Source organism: Pinus tabuliformis, chromosome 8 (genome assembly GCF_031772625.1).
Source record: "Pinus tabuliformis cultivar Carrire ecotype Pingquan chromosome 8, CPIR1, whole genome shotgun sequence".
In the NCBI taxonomy this organism is placed as follows: domain Eukaryota; kingdom Viridiplantae; phylum Streptophyta; class Pinopsida; order Pinales; family Pinaceae; genus Pinus; species Pinus tabuliformis.
The window spans coordinates 856,143,863-856,162,662 of record NC_142294.1 but is presented as its reverse complement, the minus strand read 5'-3'; the positions used below and the strand labels follow the sequence as shown (position 1 = coordinate 856,162,662).

At 37.3% G+C, this 18,800-nt stretch overlaps 1 protein-coding gene across 3 annotated transcripts in view; it reads left to right on the top strand.

Annotated features, from left to right (window-relative positions):
• Positions 1-18,509, top strand: part of LOC149238266 (uncharacterized) — a 281,970-nt gene extending 263,461 nt beyond the window's left edge. Inside the window, exons 8-9 of one of the 3 annotated variants that reach the window (XR_016246367.1) lie at positions 17,503-17,578; positions 17,674-17,856. Coding sequence is in view for 2 of the 3 variants with exons in the window: in XM_089372971.1 (XP_089229097.1) it covers positions 17,674-17,817 (144 nt within the window). In the remaining variant the exon portion in view is untranslated. Of the gene's footprint in view, positions 1-15,507; positions 15,544-17,502; positions 17,579-17,673 lie in introns of those variants that run through there. The other 2 variants (XM_089372971.1, XM_089372973.1) reach the window with 2 other exon arrangements.
• The last annotated feature ends 291 nt before the right edge of the window (positions 18,510-18,800 follow it).

The following is an 18,800-nucleotide window of genomic DNA, read 5'->3' as shown; positions in this document are numbered from 1 at the left end:
GAGGTCCATGGCTCTCAACGCACACCCTATATGTGCCAATGTAGCCCTCTCGAGGATTAGGACCCCTTATAGGGAAACAAAACCCAAAATGAAGACCATCTGCAATCCTGAATAAAATCCAATGCGTCCCCTAGCTTTCCAGCACAGCAAGTCATTAGAGAAATTAAGTAAATGAGCTTACCAATCATGGACCATAAGTGGAGACTTCATAATGGCCCTGCCCTTCCATAGTGGGCTTCGGGATTTGTCAATGTCTCCTAAACTCCAAATGGGGTTAACCAATAATCCTATTAGGTGGTTTCTACTTCTAAAGGGGATGATATAGTCAAGGTACATCATTCAAACGGTGGTGGCATGCGAAAAATAGGTGAATGGAATAGGGGATGAGAAGGGGCAGCCCTGGGTCACGTGCTTGGGTACAAGGGTAGCTAATAAGAGAGAGGCCCACACTTGGGTTTATAATGTGTAGGAGGGAGCAATCATGGTACATAAGGTGCCCCGCCTTGATTTTTCCACCCTTATTTATGTCTTTTGTCTTTTATGACTTTCTTTGATCAACTGCTCGGGGCTCAAAGGGGTAAGAGCATGATGTATAAGGTATAGCAGTGAATACCCCCTTTTAAGATGGAGTGGTTCATTGCCCACCACAGGTTGGGACAATCATGGGTTCCTATATGATGAAGGAGGTTCATAGAACTTGTAGAAACTAGGGTGATGGCAATGATGATGGGGTAGAGCTCATGTATTGGTTTTTGTCCACATGCTAAATGTGTTTGTCCCAACCATCTTTTGCATTTTGTGGTACATTTCTTGTTGAATGTGGCCATATATGCTTTTATCTTTCTTTTTAGCTGCATCAACCTCCGGGTTTCATTTCAGGCCATGACCTAAGGTGTGGGCAAGGGGAAGGTGTTGAAATTTCTGAATCTAACACATCGGAAATTCCTACCGCATTATCTGGTTTATTTCACCTACTTGTTTATTCCATTAACAAGTTATTTATACATATAAATACTAAAAATAAACACAAATGCAACCTTAAGTCATATACAGATCAACAACTGAGATACTAGACAAACACACAGGGGACACTGTTATTTTTGGACAATCGTCCCCAGAAAAACCCAATGCGGGAAAACCGGTGCAGCAGTTCTAAGGGTTTTATTATTATGTAAATTTATTGAGTACAGCTAGGGTGCCAAACTGGCTCACCTAACAGAGATTTTTACACAGCAGTAATACCTCTTCTCGGAGACAGATATTCAGTGAGTCTGCACCACGAAAATCCTTCCGACGCTTCTCCAAGGTACTGCGTCAGCCCTGCTAGCCTCAGAGTATCTCTAGGAGCCTCTACATCAACCTTCTGCCTCTTTGTGTCATCTCTTTGGCCTTCTGCGTCACCCACGCAGGCCCCTCAGCCACTGCGCAGTCTCTCGCTGCCTCTGCGTGGCTCCTGCTGGCTCTGCGTAGCCTCCTCAATCACTGCGCTGGCCCTCTGGCACTATCTTTGCCTCTCTGCTATGTACTCACTACCCCTCGCTACAACTCAGATCACTTGTTCAATTTCTCTCAGAAAACCCCGCTCCAGAAAATCGAATTAACTGATAAATCTTGGTGTATCTCCAACTAACCCTCAAGCCTCCTCTTATACTTTTTATGTTGAGTCTTCAACGACTGACATTAAGTCTCTAATCAACGGCTAAGATTAGATTTGGCTTGATCCATGTCATTTAGAACATTCTCACCCAGTTTTATATTAATACCCATTAATATTTTAATTTTCCTAAGTTTAGACTTAGGAACTCCATTAAAACTATTAATTATTTTAATATCTCTCTAACCGGGTGGAGTTTCCCCAAACCATTTCTGGGTTTTGGAGATTTCATGTGCTTTAGCATCTTCACCAATTTTCATGGTTAGAGCACATTCGATGCTACCACAAATCAACACTCCCTCTTAGCGAGGAATGTGCTCTAATAATGCTCCACCACTGAACATCACACTGATCATCCAGCACCAGTACCTATGTTGATGCTTGGCCTGTTGCCCAACATCCACTGCATTGTTGCCTCCTGTACTGCTGCCCATGGCTCTGCCACTGCCATTGCTACATCTGTATTGTAGCGTCCTCTCAACATGCTGCGTCATGCTACCCATAGCACTACCACTGCTAACTGTTGCACTGCAACTTAGTTACTGAGAAGTATGTAACTGATTTACCCAAATCTTGACATCTTTGTTAGTTTGGAAGCCTCCTAATGCTGAAGCTATCTCTGCTGCTATCTGGTGCTCCCTCTGTTGCCGCAGCGCTGTTGCATACACTTTTGTGCCTCTCGCACAGCTGCAATCCCCATTGCGCTACTACAGACCTCTACACTCTAGCACTGCATTGTCGCTCCATCCACATCTTGCTTCTACCGACATCCGTCATCCTACTACTGTCATTCGGGGCTCCTGTAGTCGGATATGATCCAAGAGTTTGGGTACCTCAAGGATCCTGCCCCTCATCTTCTATAGTCCTCCCGACTACAGCTCGATGTCTCCCCACCTATTCTCTAGAGGTGCATGAGCACTCATGGCACAGTCGTCATCAGTCTCGACTTCTTTCTCCGCCTTAGCCGGAGCTGCCTTGGAGTTAGAAGCCTCTCCCTTATTCTTCTTCCTGAGACACTAGGTTGCATAATGACCCAACTCCCCACAATGGAAGCACTTCACCTTGGAGATGTCCTTCTTCTTCCTCTTCCCCTGCTGTCCTGCAGATGCCAAAGCCACATCCTCCCCCTTCTCTTTCTTGATTCGACCTCCTTTGTTGCTACTTCCCACCTTGGTCAAGCGTCTAATCTCTTCTTGGCGAAGTGCTGCCCACATCTCTTCCCATCCTAGAAGATCAGCGCTACCCAAAATGCTTTGGACAAATGCCCCCCAATCCTCAGAGACTGCATTCAGGGTGGTCCTCATGATGAACTCCTGATCCAGTGTGGCCCTTATGGAAGTAAGTTGGTCCCGAATCTCTTGCAACCTGCTGAGGTATAGATCTATCTGCTCCCCCTTCTGCATCTGATACGACCGCAGTTGATTCTCCAACAACATCTTCCTCTGCATGGAAGTGCCCTGATACAATGTCGTCAAGGTATACCACATCTTTTTTGTCGTGTTTTTCTCGGCAATATGCGGTATTACATGATCCTTGACTCCATCAAGGATTATGCACTTTGCCTTCACCATTGCATCCTCATACCTCTCATTATTAGCTGGGTCAACTAGGATAGCCACAGTTCTCAAGGCGAAGCCCTTGATGCGATGTCTATCCAGAACAGACAGGATCCTGGCCTTCCAGATGACAAAGTTGGAGGCCCCGTCCAACCTGTCTTGATCCGTCAGTCTGTTCATTGCCATCTCTTCTCCTTTTCTAGACTCCCTCTGAGTCTCGAATTCCCTCCTAGAAGTTCTCTCCTAGATTCCCTCTGAGTCTTGATTTCCTTGCTGGAAATCTTCCCGCCAACTGTCGATTCGCTTCTCTTGAATCCTCTTTGCAACTACAACTCGGATTTGGATTTCTTGGCTAGAAATCCGTCAAGGAAGCGACTCCCTCTACTTTGGTTTTGTCCCGTTAGGTACTGTTTTGCTTCGACAACAAAAGCACCCCACCAGCTTCCCAATCCACACTCTGCCCACAACTCCCTAGGCCCCAGCAACTAAAGAAACTGAGCCTCTCAGCTTTGCGCAATCCCGGCAAGGCTGAATCGCTCCTCTGGCCAACTGCGTCATGCCTACCTGGCTAAGTAGGATGACGTGGCTCTTCGTGAGCCTCTTCTGCCTCTCTCTGCCTCTGTGTTGGCCCTCTCTCTGGCTCGAAATGATGATGCAGGCCCTTTGCGTCACTCCTTCTCTGTTGCCTTGTGCTTAAGAACAGCTCTGTCTCTCGGGACAGCTGCTACTGCTGCAAATACTTATGATTACGTTCGTGCCTTCAGTCCTCATGTGATCTGCAATGCTCTGATACCATGTTGAAATTTCTGAATCTAACACATAGGAATTCCTACTGCATTCTCTGGTTTATTTCACCTACTTGTTTATTCATATAAATACTAAAAATAAACACATATGCAACCTTAACTCATATATAGATCAACAACTGAAATACTAGACAAACACACATGGGACACCGTTATTTTTGGACAATCGTCCCCAAAAAAACCCAATGCAAGAAAACCGATGCAACAGTTCTGAGGGTTTTATTATTATGCAGATTTCTTGCGTACAACTAGGGTGCCAAACTGGCTCACCCAACAGAGATTTTTACACCATAGTAATAGCTCTTCTCAGAGACATATATTCAGCAAGTCTGCCCCACAAAAATCCTTTCGATACTTCTCCAAGGCACTGCGTCAGCCCTGCTAGCCTTAGAGTAGCTCTAGAACCCTCTGCATCAACGTTCTATGTCACCCATGCAGGCCCCTTAGCCTCTGCGCAGTCTCTGGCTGCCTCTGTGTGGCTCTTGCTGGCTCTGCGTAGCCTCCTCAATCACTACGTTGGCCCTTTGGCACTCTCTCTGCCTCTCTGCTATGTACTCATTGCCCCTCGCTGCAACTCAGGTCACTTGTTCGATTTCTCTCAGCAAACCCCGCTCCAGAAAATCGAACTGACTGATCAATCTTGGTGTATCTCCAACTGACCCTCAAGCCTCCTCTTATACTTTTCCTGTTAAGTCTTCAATGGCCGAGATTAAGCCTTTAATCAACAACTAAGATTAGATTTGGCTTGATCCATGTCATTTAGAACATTCTCACCCAATTCTATATTAATACCCATTAATATTTTAATTTTCCTAAGTTTAGACTTAGGAACTCCATTAAAAATATTAATTATTTTAATATCTCTCTAACCGGGTGGAATTTCCCCAAACCATTTCTGGGTCTTGGAGATCTCATGTGCTTTACCCTCTCTGCCAATTTTCATGGCTAGAGAACATTTGATGCTACACAAATCAACAGAAGGGGCATGCTAACCCTATGTAGACCTAGGTGGGAGAATTGATGAATGAGGTAGTAATGAATGGAAAGAGAGTAATATAAGCAGATAAGGGAGCGGGACCACGCAACCAAAATCAGTGTTTCTCATGAAATACCATCCCTAGATTCAAATGGTCAGTAAAAGAAATCCCAGGGGACTAGAATCCAAGGTTAATACCTAAAAAGGGTCTAGGGGACAAAATCATAGACCTAGCCCATCCTTTCCGCCGAATCCCCCCATTAATCCATGCCCAGAAGTGTCCATGACAAGTAAACTACAATAGTCAATTTCAAAATGACAAGGCATACCTTTAGGTTCGGGAGCCCCACCTTCAAACATACGATCATGGCAGATGGGCAGGGAGCCACATAGTTGGCTCAGGTGGCAGAGAAATGGCACAATGAGCTAGTCTGTGGCTGCAAGGGGCTACTGTCTGCCAGCTGAGGACCATCTTGGAGAAAAGATTCTCCTAAGGATATTACCCACAAAATGGTGGGTAACATGCCTCATTTGCACCAATTTATTTTATCAAGGAGGCAATCTAGGGTTCAAGCTTCTAAGCTACTATTGTAAAGACTCTCCTTAAGTTTGGTTGAGGCCTTTAAAGGGTTATCATCTCTTGTAATCAAATTAATAAAGGTTTTTGTTTTTGTAAGAGCTTGGGAAGTTTTCGCATGGGAGCTCTTATATAAATTTAGAGGGAGAATTTTTGCTTATGGAAGGATTACTCTCTTTAGTTTGTTTTCTCTAAATTCTCTTTTGCTAATCCCATTCATGTATGGTTAGTATCTTAACATAACACTCACATTCATTTTTGTTTTTGCATAAGTTCAACATTGGCTTATGTTTTCTCTTTCCATTCCTTAAGTACTTGTATTGTGCCATCTGTTTACAAGCAATATTTATTTTTGAGCAAGCAAGGGCTTCATATTTATTTGGCAAACATAGATTATTTTCACTTATTCATCTACTCCTTTCTATAAGTTTCTCGAATACATTGCTTCAGTACATTTGGTCAAGTGATGTTTATATGACATTTTGTTCATTAATGGTTCTCTTGAAACATGTTTTGTCATTTCACTTGGAGCAAATTTATTTTACTTGCAAGCAATATATTAAGAACTTGTGAAGCTACATTGATCTAATTGTTTCACTTTTCATTTTTTTATAAAAATATTGGTACCATTTACTTGAGCACTATCTATAAATTTTTACTTCCAGCATTGATATCAATACTTTTCTTGGGAAACATTAATATTCACACAAATATCTAATTTAGGCATTCTTAGTATTAATTTACATCCTTAATTAATTTACCTCCAAACATAAGCTTAATTGAAAGACTCTAGGACCACTTTTGTCACCCAACTTGCGAAACAGACCCTATTTTGTGGTTAACACAGTGACCTTGCAGTCGTCAGAGCCATAGTGTTTGCAGCACCAGAGGCACCAGGTGGTTAAATTTCCAGGGGAGGTATCGTTAATATTGCCTTTGTTATCTTTCCCTGGGCTTCCTTCCACAACTCACGCTAGAGACTAATTTCAAAACAGTTGAGAGAAAAGATCATCTAGGTATGCATTTAACTTAAAACTAACCAAGATAATTGCATTCCACATTAGATAGGTTGCACATCATTTCAATTTAGTTATCTTGGAGCACTTTAAATTTACTTGCATTATTATTGGTCTCATTACTTGCCATGATGAATGGTCTCATTATTACTTTATGCTATTATCTCTTGTTATTTGAGGTTTTCCTTTAACAAGTACAATCTCTATTTACATGTTGCAAGCAATATTTTTGGGTTATTAAATCTCATTTGCAAGAATTATCTTTCAAATAACATTTTCTATATTTTGCAAGTAGTGTGGACTTTTACATTTGCAAATCTTTACGTTACTTGCAATTTTGTTATTTCATGTACTTGTTATTTAGCTTATGATTATTAAATATCATTATCTTTTGTTACTTCAGCACTCTCTTTACAAGTACTATTTCCTTTATAGTTGCAAGTGATATTTTTATGCTCATTGTTTTAACAAATTTGATTTTTGCAGGATTATCCATCATTGTGTCTTTAAATTTTATTTTGAGCAATCATTTGTCATTTACTTTGAAGCACTAGTCTATACTTTGAATATATCATTGAAAATTGTTTATATATTTATGTTTGTTCGCATTTTGGAAATCAAGTCATCTTTGATAATTATCTCCTTCTAACTCTAATTTCCTAGAAACTCACATTTTCTTCATTAACCTTCTTTAGCGGCCAGCCCCCTTAGCTTGACTAGGAGAGAGCTTTAATGGAGAGAGTAGGGATTATGTGACATTCCATTCTCTTAGTTTGCCACCAAGATCATACCTTGTGGAGTTGAGGATTTTTCCCACACTAACCTAGGTGTGCAAACAAGGCAGCAACATTTTTTTGCGTCGTTGTCAGGGACAAGTCCTCTTGTACCTGGAATACGACTAATTTTCAGTTTTTGCATATTGAATTTTTAGAGTTAGATTTTTGCTCAAGTGGCGACTCCACTTGTTTCAATTTCTATAAGAGTTTCTAATATGAGAAATCCAAGTGGTCTAGTTAGCCCCATTCTTGAGCCTTAAAGGATTTTTAGAGTGAGGCTAAATAGACTATTTCATAGTAGACTTCTTGCTAATCTTGTGCAGGAGGCTATTTCTGATATCCATTTGTTTTTTCAAGGACGAGTAGAGTCAGACATCATGAATGATATTTTTGCTCTTTATAGTTTTACTAACATTAATGACTATTCACATGATATCCTTGACAAGGCTATTGAAAAGTTGTCTTCTTCTCAAGGTAAAAATGCCATTAGTGTTACATCACATGTTAATAATTTCAATGTCGGCATTACCAAGTGGTGTAACACTGCTAACCATGAGGATGTAAAGATGAGACTCTTTGTCATCTCCTTAGAAGAGAATTCTCTTTATTGGTTCAATGAGCGTCCTCTTAACTCTTATGACTCATCACAAGCCATCATTAGTGCCTTTATGGATAAGTATGGGGAGAAGAAAGAAGATAGACACTTGATCAATGCCATTAGCCATATCAAGAAGAATGAGAATGAAACTGTGCAGGAGTTTAACAAGAGATTCAATGATTTGGTTAAGAGTATGCCTCAAGATGTTAAGCCTCCTGAAAAGTTTTTATTGTGCTCTTATTTGGATGCTTTTGGTGTTGACACATCTTATGAGCTGAGAAGAAAAGGGCTTGCAAATTTAAATGTAGCTCAAACAGAAGCCTTAGACATGGAAAAGGCTAGAAATAAATCAGGTCAGAAATTCTTGGTTATAGTAGAGGGCCATCAAAGTCTCATGAACATAAAGGGAAAGTTGAAGCAAAGGAGGTTGGTAAGGATCCCATCAAGGAGTTAACCCAATTAATCAAGAGCATGGAGATTAATCATGCAAAAGAGATGCAAGCCATGTGAAATAGGTTGGTGGCCATGGAAAGATCACAAGTGAAAAGGTTCCAACCTAGGCCCAATGATAGATGGCAAAAGAATAAGGGCTCTCCCAAGATTATAGGCTTCCAAATCCATTGGAGTCCACCAACATGGTAGATCAAGTTCCCCCTTATTGTAGGCCATGTGATGAGTTTCGTGAAGAGGCCACATGCCCATATGTGAATAGAATCATGGAAAGTGGCATGTTAGGAGATGAACATATGGGAACAAGTGGTCAAATCAATATGTTCTCCATGGAAGGTCAAGTTAAGACCATTGAAAGAAATAAGGAGATTGATCATAGGCCTAATGAACTTGGGGTTGATACTATGATTACAAATTTTGATAATGTCACTAGAATATTTGGGGAAAAGACTACATTTGGACAAATTCTTGCTATGGAAAAACACAAAGGGATGACTTATCAGAAAAGGGATATTCAAAATCGGAATAACTACAAAAAAATTTCTCCTCCTACTTTAGAATTGAATTTTGACTTGTGCGATTGGGTGAATAATGCAAAGGTTTCTATCCGAGTGATAGAGCTTTTGAAGATAACATCTCAAAGACCAAAATTACTAAGTGCCATTGAAGTTACTCAAAGGGAATAAAAACCTAGTGATGAACTAGAAGACGAAGACATTATATTGAAAAGTATGAACTGTTATGTGGGGAACGAAGATCATCAACCATTTTTTGTTTCTTTGATAGTGAATGATCGTCTTTTACACAACTGCATGCTAGATTTAGGAGCTTCTTCAAATGTCATGACCAAGAAAGTCATGGAGCAACTGAACTTAAGGGTATCTAGACCCTATCACAACATATGTTCAATGGATTCCAAAAGAATTGAAGTGTGTGGGATAATTAAAGATTTACAGGTTTTCCTAGCTGCATACCCAGACAGAATAATGACTATGGATATTGTTGTGATAGATGTGTTTGATGCATGGGGAATGCTCCTATCAAGGAAATGGGCATCAGATTTAGGTGGTAGCTTTCAGATGGACCTATCATATGCCACCATCCCCATGCCAGATAATACCTTTGTTAATCTTGATCGAGAGTTAAAACGAAGATATCATGTAGAGGATCCAAGAAAACCCAACAATGAAATTATCTATGGGTCATACAAGCTAAGAAGTGATGCAGTGTTGACAATTTTTTTACCACCTTTGACAGAACAGATTTAGAATGAAGAATTTAGGCATAGCTCAAAAAGCTTTGGTATTTTGAATCTTCCATCAGAGCGTTTTCAAGACAAGGCAAAAGAATTGATTGTAGTCGCGTCATCATCACCATCGCATCTAAACAAGAAGAAAAGAAAAAAGAAAAAAAGATATAAAATATGGATCACATGTTTTTAACAGGATCAAAAGCCTCAACAAATCAGTAGTTGAAAAGGAAAAAGAAGAGACTTGGTATATCTAATGGCCACAAACAGTTTAATATTGGGGCAAGTCAAAGTCCCAAGATAGTCAAAATTGGATAGGGCACATCAAAGAAAGAACCTATGGATCTGTCTGTAAGTAGGTAGGTTCTCAAGATGGATTTCACCGAAGACATCTGATGCCATGGGTATCTCTATATTGTTTTTCTAACCCTACTATTTGTCATTTCTGTTATTAGAGTAGTTTCATTTTATGTTTTCAAAATAAATTTCCATTTCATGTTATTAGAGTAGTTTTTGATTACAGCGTGTTAGTTTAGTATTTCATTTGAGTATTTGATTTTATATGATGATATTTCAAATAGACACTATTGATATATGCATTTTTTGTGGATGTAGATTCTAGGTTCTTGCATGCTCTCTTGTTCCTTTCTAACACGCATCCCCATGGGGAGCCAAATGTTGACCACTGAAGTATACTTGAAGACTTAAAGACTCCATCCATGCCCAAGGATATGTCAGAAAGTTCATGTACCATCAGAGTTCATATATTATCAGAGTTTAACTCTATCTTCTTCTTCTCATCTTCTTCTATATTGTACTCAGATTCCACAAGCCCTACAAGGATGTTATAAAGTGATGTTAGTGTAATGAATTGAGTCATGTAACAGGCCTAGGTAACTTGGAACATTGTCATCAAGTGAGTTTACTCTAAGAGGTTTTTTTTAATTAGTTAATTATTGGTGCTTTTTAGCACTTAATAATTAATTGAGTTTTTTCCTTCAAGCAATAACCCCAAAGTCAGACTTTTAGCACTTAATAATTAATTGAGTTTTTTCCTCCAAGCAATAATCCCAAAGTCGGAGTGTGGCTTGATGGCAAGGCCTTGGGTGACTCATAGCATCTAGATTCATTGTATATTACCATACTAGGTCACTTGTAAAATTTTGTGGAATTTGATTAGGTTTAGGGGTCGGTGTTTTAATTTTTAAAATTCTTCGCTGAATGGAAATTTTAATAAATTATGATTGTAAATTGTAATAAGTATAATCTAGAAAAGTTGTATAGGGTATATGTGCTCAAAATTACACCTCTCCTCATCAACCCTCTACTAAGACATACTTTGAGGGGTAAAAAATAAGTTATGGACCCTCAAAACCCACTTTTCTTAAGTTTTGTGGAAAATGTGGCAATAAATTGAGCCAAAAATTAAATAAATTGGAGAAATAAATATCCGCACATGCTAAATGATGTGGAAATGAGGTGGAAAATCATTAAGGAGTTAAAGACTAAAGTAAAGCTAGAAAGTAATGTGGACTCCACCATGGACCAAGAATCAAGGAGAAACATGTGACAAAAAAGGAAATTGAATTCTTTTGGAGGAGACCATGAGTTCCACAAGGCAAATCACATTTTTTAAGGGGATAACTCAAGTTTGAAGGAGATGACTCACCAATTGGTGGGCTTTGACTTGGAGTTCCATGAGAGATGAGTGGAGAGTGGTCTCCTATCACTCCACTCTCACATACACTTTTCTCCTCACCTCAACGAGTTAACTCCTCATCAAGGATTGTGTGGGCCTCTCTAGAGGAATTCGACTTGCCTCTTGGGAAATTTGAACTGTATGGCTTCGCATTGGGATTGCCACCCATTTGCTTTGGGATTTTCACCATTTTTTCTGTTCCCACATTCTCTATTTAAATGAGCTTTAGGCTCTCACTTTGTATTCTTGGATACAAACGCGTGTTTGCGGAAGCTCTGCTACTATACATTTTGCAATATCAATAAAAGACTTTGGGGTTACATTTGAGGTGTTGTTCTCATCGTGTATGGTAATATCTTGACCATTTTCTTTCATTTGTCTACTCATTTCATTATGCTATTATTTCCATTATGTTTTTCAAGTTGTGTTGATGTATAGCTATCTTACATTGGCATAAGGTTTATTTACTTGCTCTAGATAGAGAATGTTTTAGTTGATGTCCAATATATCTCTAAAATTTTCTCATCATTGCATCTATTAAATTCATATGGATCTAATTTGTCTATGTGAAGTTGTGTAGAAGACTTTTCTTGGATCAAGCTTCAAGCGTGAGGGGAAGTTCTCTGAGGAATCAACCCATTCTTGAAAATATTCAAAAGAGAATCCACATTTGTTAATTTTCAAGGGCTCATCTTTCGACTTGTCTTGCAAGGACTTTTGGCCTTGGCTCATATTTTCAAGCATAATCCATTTAAAATTTATCTCTCAAAATTTTGTGCTTCATTGTTATACTTTTGTTATTTCAAGAGCTTAATGAAGGCTAAACAAAAATGGGAGTTTACTCATATTCTTTAGCTTAGTCTTTGTAAATTAGATTGTATATATATATTTGCAATTTTCTTGACTAATTTATTCACTAACTATTGATTTTTTTTGCAGCTCTCACCAATTTGTTCTTGTGGCAGCTTGCAGGAATTATTGTTTAAAACATTTAACAGGTTGTTTGCAGGACCTTTAGCAAGAGTTGAAGCCTTTTGAGCAAGGCTTTAGAGCTCATTTTGGACAAATTTTGAATAGGCCATGGGTTGTTATGAAGGCTGAAATTTTTCTCCTTCAAGGCCAAGAGTTGGAGAAGGCCTAGACTCTCTTCTTTTGCATTTATTGTAATTTTTCAAGTGGCTGATTTGTAATTGTCAAAATAGTCCTCTAAATTTCAGATTTGAAGGCTTTCCTTTGTGTCTCATTTGCACCAATTTGTTTTATCGAGGAAGTCTATTGTTCAAGCGTCTAAGCTATTATTGTAAAGACTCTCCTTAAGTTTGGTTGAGGTCTTTGAAGGGCTCTCATCTCTTATAACAAATTATTAAAGGCTGATTTTTTTGTGGGAGCTTGAGAATTTTTCCCATGGTATTCCTTCTCCCCATTTAGGAGGATTTTTGCTTGTGGGTGGATTGCTCTTTTTAGCTTGGTTTCTCTAAATTCTTTTTTGTTAATTTTATTTGCTAATCTTATTCATGCATAGTTAATATCTTAACATAGCACTCATATTCATTTTTATTTTTGCATGAGTTCAACATTGATTTATGTTTTCTCTTTCCATTCTTAAGTACTTATATTGTGCAATCCATTTACATGCAATATTTATTTTTGAGCAGGGAAGTGCTTCATATTTATTTGGCAAGCATAAATTATTTTCACTTATTCATCTACTTGGTTCTATAAGTTTCTTGAATACATTTCTTCAATACATTTGGTCAACTCATGTTTATATGGCATTTTGTTCATTGATGGTTATCTCTTAAAGCATTCTTTGGCATTTCACTTGGAGCAAATTTATTTTACTTGCAAGAAATATATTGGGAACTTGTGGAGCTACATTGATTTAATTGTTTCCCTTTTCATTCTCTCAGAAAATATTGGTACCATTTACTTGAGCATCATCTCTAAATTTTTACTTCAAGTATTGATATCAACATTTTTCTTGGGAAACACTAATATTTACACAAGCATCTCATTTAGGCATTCTTAGTATTAATTTTTATCCTTAATTAATTTACCTCCAAGCATAAGCTTGGTTATAAAAATTAGGACCACATTTCTCACCCAACTTGCGAAACATAGGCCATCTTTTGTGGTTAACACGGTGACCTTGCAGTCGCCAGAGCCACAGTCTCTGCAGCGTTGGAGACACCGGCTGGTTAGATTTCCAGGGAAAGTATCATTAATATATTTTTTGCTATCTTTCTCTGGGTTTCTCTCCACAACTCACACTAGAGATTAATTTCAAAACAATTGAGAGAAAGGATTCATCTAAGTAGGCATTTAACTTAAAACTAACCAAGATAATTGCATTCTACATTAGATAAGTTGCACATCATTTCAATTTAGTCATCTTGGAGCACTTTAAAGTTACTTGCAATATTATTGGTCTTTTTGACCACTGAAGTGGCACCTGATGATTATATGAAGACTCCATGCCCAAGGATGTTCCAGAGGACACTTGTGCCATCATATATCAATAGTCAACAGAGTTTTTAAATTCTACTTCTATCTTTTCATCATCTTTCATGTACTCAGATTCTACACCCTACGGGGAATTGTAATTGTGATACTAGTAATGATGAGTTTTTGAGTCTGTAACAGGCCTAGGATGTTGGGACTCGATCAGCAAACAAGTACACCTTGGAGTGTTTTTTTTATGTAGTTAATTATCCCTTCTTTTTCAGAGGTGAATAATTTTCTGGGTTTTTTCACTCACTTTTCACCCCAAAACTGGGGCGACAGTTTGAAGGTTGAGCCCCTAACACATCTTAGTGTCTAGAGTCGATGTATATTACCATACTAGATCACACAAAAAAATCGTGGAATTTGGTTAAGTCTAGGTAGTCGTTTTTTTTTTTTTTTAGATTTGCTGCAAATCAAAAATTGCAAATAAAATTGTACTTGTAATGTAATAAGTGATATCTAGAAAAGTTGTATGGGGTATGAGTAATGAAATTTACACTTCTCACCCTCAACTTTCTACTATGACACACTTTAATGTGTTAAAAACGTGTTTTGAACCCTCAAAACCCACTTTTCCTAATCTTAGTGGAAAATGTGGCAATTAAGTAAGCCATAAATTAAATAAATTGAGAAAAATAAATATCCACACATGCTAAATGTTGTGGAAATGAGGTGGAAAATTATGGGGGAGTTAAAGTGAAGTCCCAAGGTGATGTGGACTCTTAAAATCAAGGAAATGACATGTGCTCAAATAAAATCGAATTTCTGGCATTAAAGGAGAACACTACTTACTTGGAAATTCAAATTTGTGAAGTTAATGCACATTTGGGAGGATTTGGGAGAATAGTTGGTGGAGACTTTTGTGGAAGATTGTCCCCACATGGGTTACCACCCATATACACTTGTCATTCAATCATAAAATTCGATTTGGCACATAAGAGAAGAAGAAAATGATGTCCACTTGTCAGAATTCGATTTTTACACTTAGCATTGGAGCTCCATCCAACAAATTCGAATTTCTCTTTGAGATTGTCACCTCATACCACTTGTTTAATCACTTCTACATTGGGATTGGCTCCAATGCCATTTGTCATTGTCATTCTTCATTGGGATTTGCTCCCAAATCTCTATATAATAGAGCCATGGGCTCTCATATTGTATAATGTAATACAAGCTATTGTATTTGAGGAGACTTTGCGGGATTGTATTCAATACTTGCAATATAATACAACAGTCTTTGTGGTAAAGCGTGATGGTGTTCTTCTCCTTGCATATGGTAAATTTTTGACTTGTTGTTATGCTTCTATTTATTTCTTCATGTCATTATTTCTTTCATGCTTGTTTCAAGTTATGTTAGTATGCAGCTATCTCATATTAGCATAAGAATTAATTATTTGTTCTAGGAAAAGAAATCTTCTAATGGATATAAATGTATCTCTAGGAATTCTTTTCACTACACTTATTTAATTTCATGTCAATTTAATGATTTGTGGTGAAGTTTTGTAGATGAATCATTGTTTGGTCAAGCTTTTCAAGCGTGAGGGGAAATTCTCGGAGGAATCAACCCATTCTTGAAAAATATTCAAAGAGAACCCGCATGTTTTAAATTCCAAAGTCTCATCTATATCTTATTTGTGTCTTGCAGGGATTCTTTCAAGTTTCTTAAAGCTTTTATTTCTTGCATCAAAATATCAAACTTGAAAATTTTATTTTTTACATATTGTACTTCATTTATCAATATCTGGTTATTTCAAAGAGCTAAGTCATGGCTAGTCAAAGAGGAGAGCTTGCTCATACTCTTTGGCCGAGCCTCTTGTAGATTATTTTTGTAACATACTTTGTTGTTATCTTGGTCTAACATTTGAATTATTTTTTGTATCATTTTGAACAAGATAGTTTCCATGCTTTGATTTGTAGACTTATTCATCTTGAAAGCATTTCTAATATCTTGTGCTAACAATTTAGTGTTTCACTTTTCAGGGTTATTTTGGCTTTCCATTTGAAAGCATTTCACTTCATTTTAAGCAAAATACAATTTCATTTCTTAAAGAGCAAATACTTGGAAGACACTGATTGTTTATGTATTTGATGTTTATCTTATGATGGTTATTGCTCATATCAATTTTTTGCTTATAAATCTTAAAGAGATAATTTATTTAACTCTAACAATTCTCCTAGAAACTCACATCCTTTTTAAATTAACTTTTTATTAGGGACCACCCCACTTAGCTAACCTAGGAGATAGCTCAAACAGAGAGAGTCAGGATTAGTGTAACAGCTCCTTCTTTGAGTTCTCTACCACCAACCACACATTGTGGGGTTGAAGGCTTTTCTCACTAACTTGTAGGTAGGTGTAGGCGGCAAGGTCAACAAGTCTCATTATTTGTGATGATGAACAGTCTCATTATTACTTGATGTTATTAGCTCTTGTTATTTGAGTTTTTCCTTTAGCAAGTACAATCTCTAATTACATGTTGCAAACAATATTCTTGAGTTATTGAATCTCATTTGCAAACATTATCTTTAAAATAGCATTTTCTATATTTTGCAAGGAGTGTGGATCTTTACATTTGCAAATATTTACTTTATTTGTAATTTTATTATTTCATGTACTTGTTATTTCGCTCATGATTATTGGATATCATTATTTTTTGTTACTTGAGCACTCTCTTGCAAGTACTATTTCCTGTGTAGTTGCAAGTGATATTTCTATGCTCATATTGGTCTAACAAATTTGATTTTTACAAGATTATCTATCATTGTGTCTTGAAATTTTATTTTGAGCAAGCATTTGTCATTTACTTTGAAGTATTGGTCTATGCCTTGAATATGTCATTGAAAATTGCTTATATATTTATGCTTATTCACATTTTGGAAATCAAGTCATCTTTGATAAGTATTTCCTTCTAACTTTAATCTCCTAAAAACTCACATTTCCTTCGTTAACCTTCTTCAAGAACCTCCCCCTTAGCTTGACTAGGAGAAAGCTTTAACGGTGAGTAGGAATTATGTGACAACACTTCTCTTAGTTTACCACCAAATTCACACCTTGTAGGGTTGAGGTTTTTTCCCGCACTAAACTAGGTGTACAAGCGAGCGGCAACAATTAGAGAAACACTTTATGATAGCATCATTATGTCACAGCTCACAAAAATACTATGGTTATTATAATATTAATGTAACAGGAATTTGTGAAATTTGGTCAAGTATCCATGACAGAACATGAGATGCATGCTTTTAATTCTGGGCATACGAACATTGAAGGATAAACATCAGGATAGCATGGGCGTGACAGGATTGTCCCAAACATCACCACCTTTACCTGGTTGTGTTTAATATGTGTGCAGGTTAATCATGTCGCTCCTAGTAATTATGTTTTCTATACTTGTTAAACAATTGCAAGGGCGTATGTCTTAATTTTCTTTCATCATGCATGCTATACACTATCTGTTATCCATTTATTCTATTCCTTGTTTTGAGATCATTTCCTGCTCAGTCATTATTATAGATTGCTATCTGTTCATAGAGATCATTAGCTTTTGGTGTTTCCGTTTTACATCACAACTGTTTGCTTAGTCAGAAGACGTTATAGCCTCGTGTAATTCTCGCTCTATGGAACAATTGAAATTCTGTTCACCAGGTTCTAGTGTGACCCGAAAGAAAGTACATCGTACCTCGAAAGAATCTGCAGGACGTACTTTTTCATACACTGAATTGTAGGATGCTCTTCTTTTCTATCTTTTATATTATATAATATAACAAGTAACCTATTATCTGATACTATTTTGTTCAAATGACTTCATGGTTTCAGATTGCTCCTGATGGACTACAGGCCGATGTCTACCTTGTCTATGATAACTTCCGAACCATTATGCGCTATAATATATCAGTTCTTTATTCAATAGCAGTTAATTATCTTACACACAAGATAATTAGTCAATTGCCTCAAGAGTAATAAGATCAGTTTATTCTCTCTTTGCAGCTGAATAGGAAACATTTTTTCCTTGATCGTATTTCTTCCCCAATAGGACTGCCTCCCTAATTGTTAGGGCTTTGAATTAAATTAAATAATCATTTTGTGTCTGTGAGGGTTTTGAATTAAATTAAATAATCATTTCGTGTCTGTGAATTGGGTTTATTTCGGGTGGTTGGGGAAGGATTGATATCTCCCCATTCATATTCAGATTCTATTCTCAGTTCTCACAAGTGAAACTTTGTTGTAATGGTTCAAACCTTCTCGTTAAGCATGAAGACTTCGTTGACAGCCAAAACATTTATATTGAAAAATATTAATAATAACTTTGTTTAAGGTATCGTGATCCCTGCTGTATCCACTTTGTTTTAAACGCTGTGGATGAAAGGAAGAGAATGCGTTGTCAAAAGGCATACTACAATCAACTCAAATCATTTCATGGTTCGAAATTCAATTATTGCAATGCGGCAATGAGCTGTCTTACATGATACATGAAAAATGGGACTTACAGCAAATGCTATTGTTACTATGATGATATAATGTATGACTTAATGTTCATGATTAGTCCCTCCCTCTTGCGGAGGATAAAATGGAACTTAAGGCAAATGCTATTTACTATGATGATATAATGTATAACATAATGTTCATTATTAGTCCCTCCCTGTTGCAGAGGACTATACCTTTGTACCTGAAGTTAAATTCTTTTATTTTTATTTAATTGCTTTAAATTTGGTAAAGTTCTCTGTAATTTTATTAAAAAGTATTAAATTATTTTTTAAACATTTTAAATCATTTAAGTTTCAAAAGCGCATTGAAAGGGACAAACTTCATCTGATTTAACGGCTTTTGTCAGAGGAAGGAAAAATAACAATTGAAAAGTTGAAACAAGTAGCCTGTGCCCCTTTATATTATTTGGTGTGAAAACTATTTCTTTGTGATGCAATAAAATTTAGACCTAAACAAGA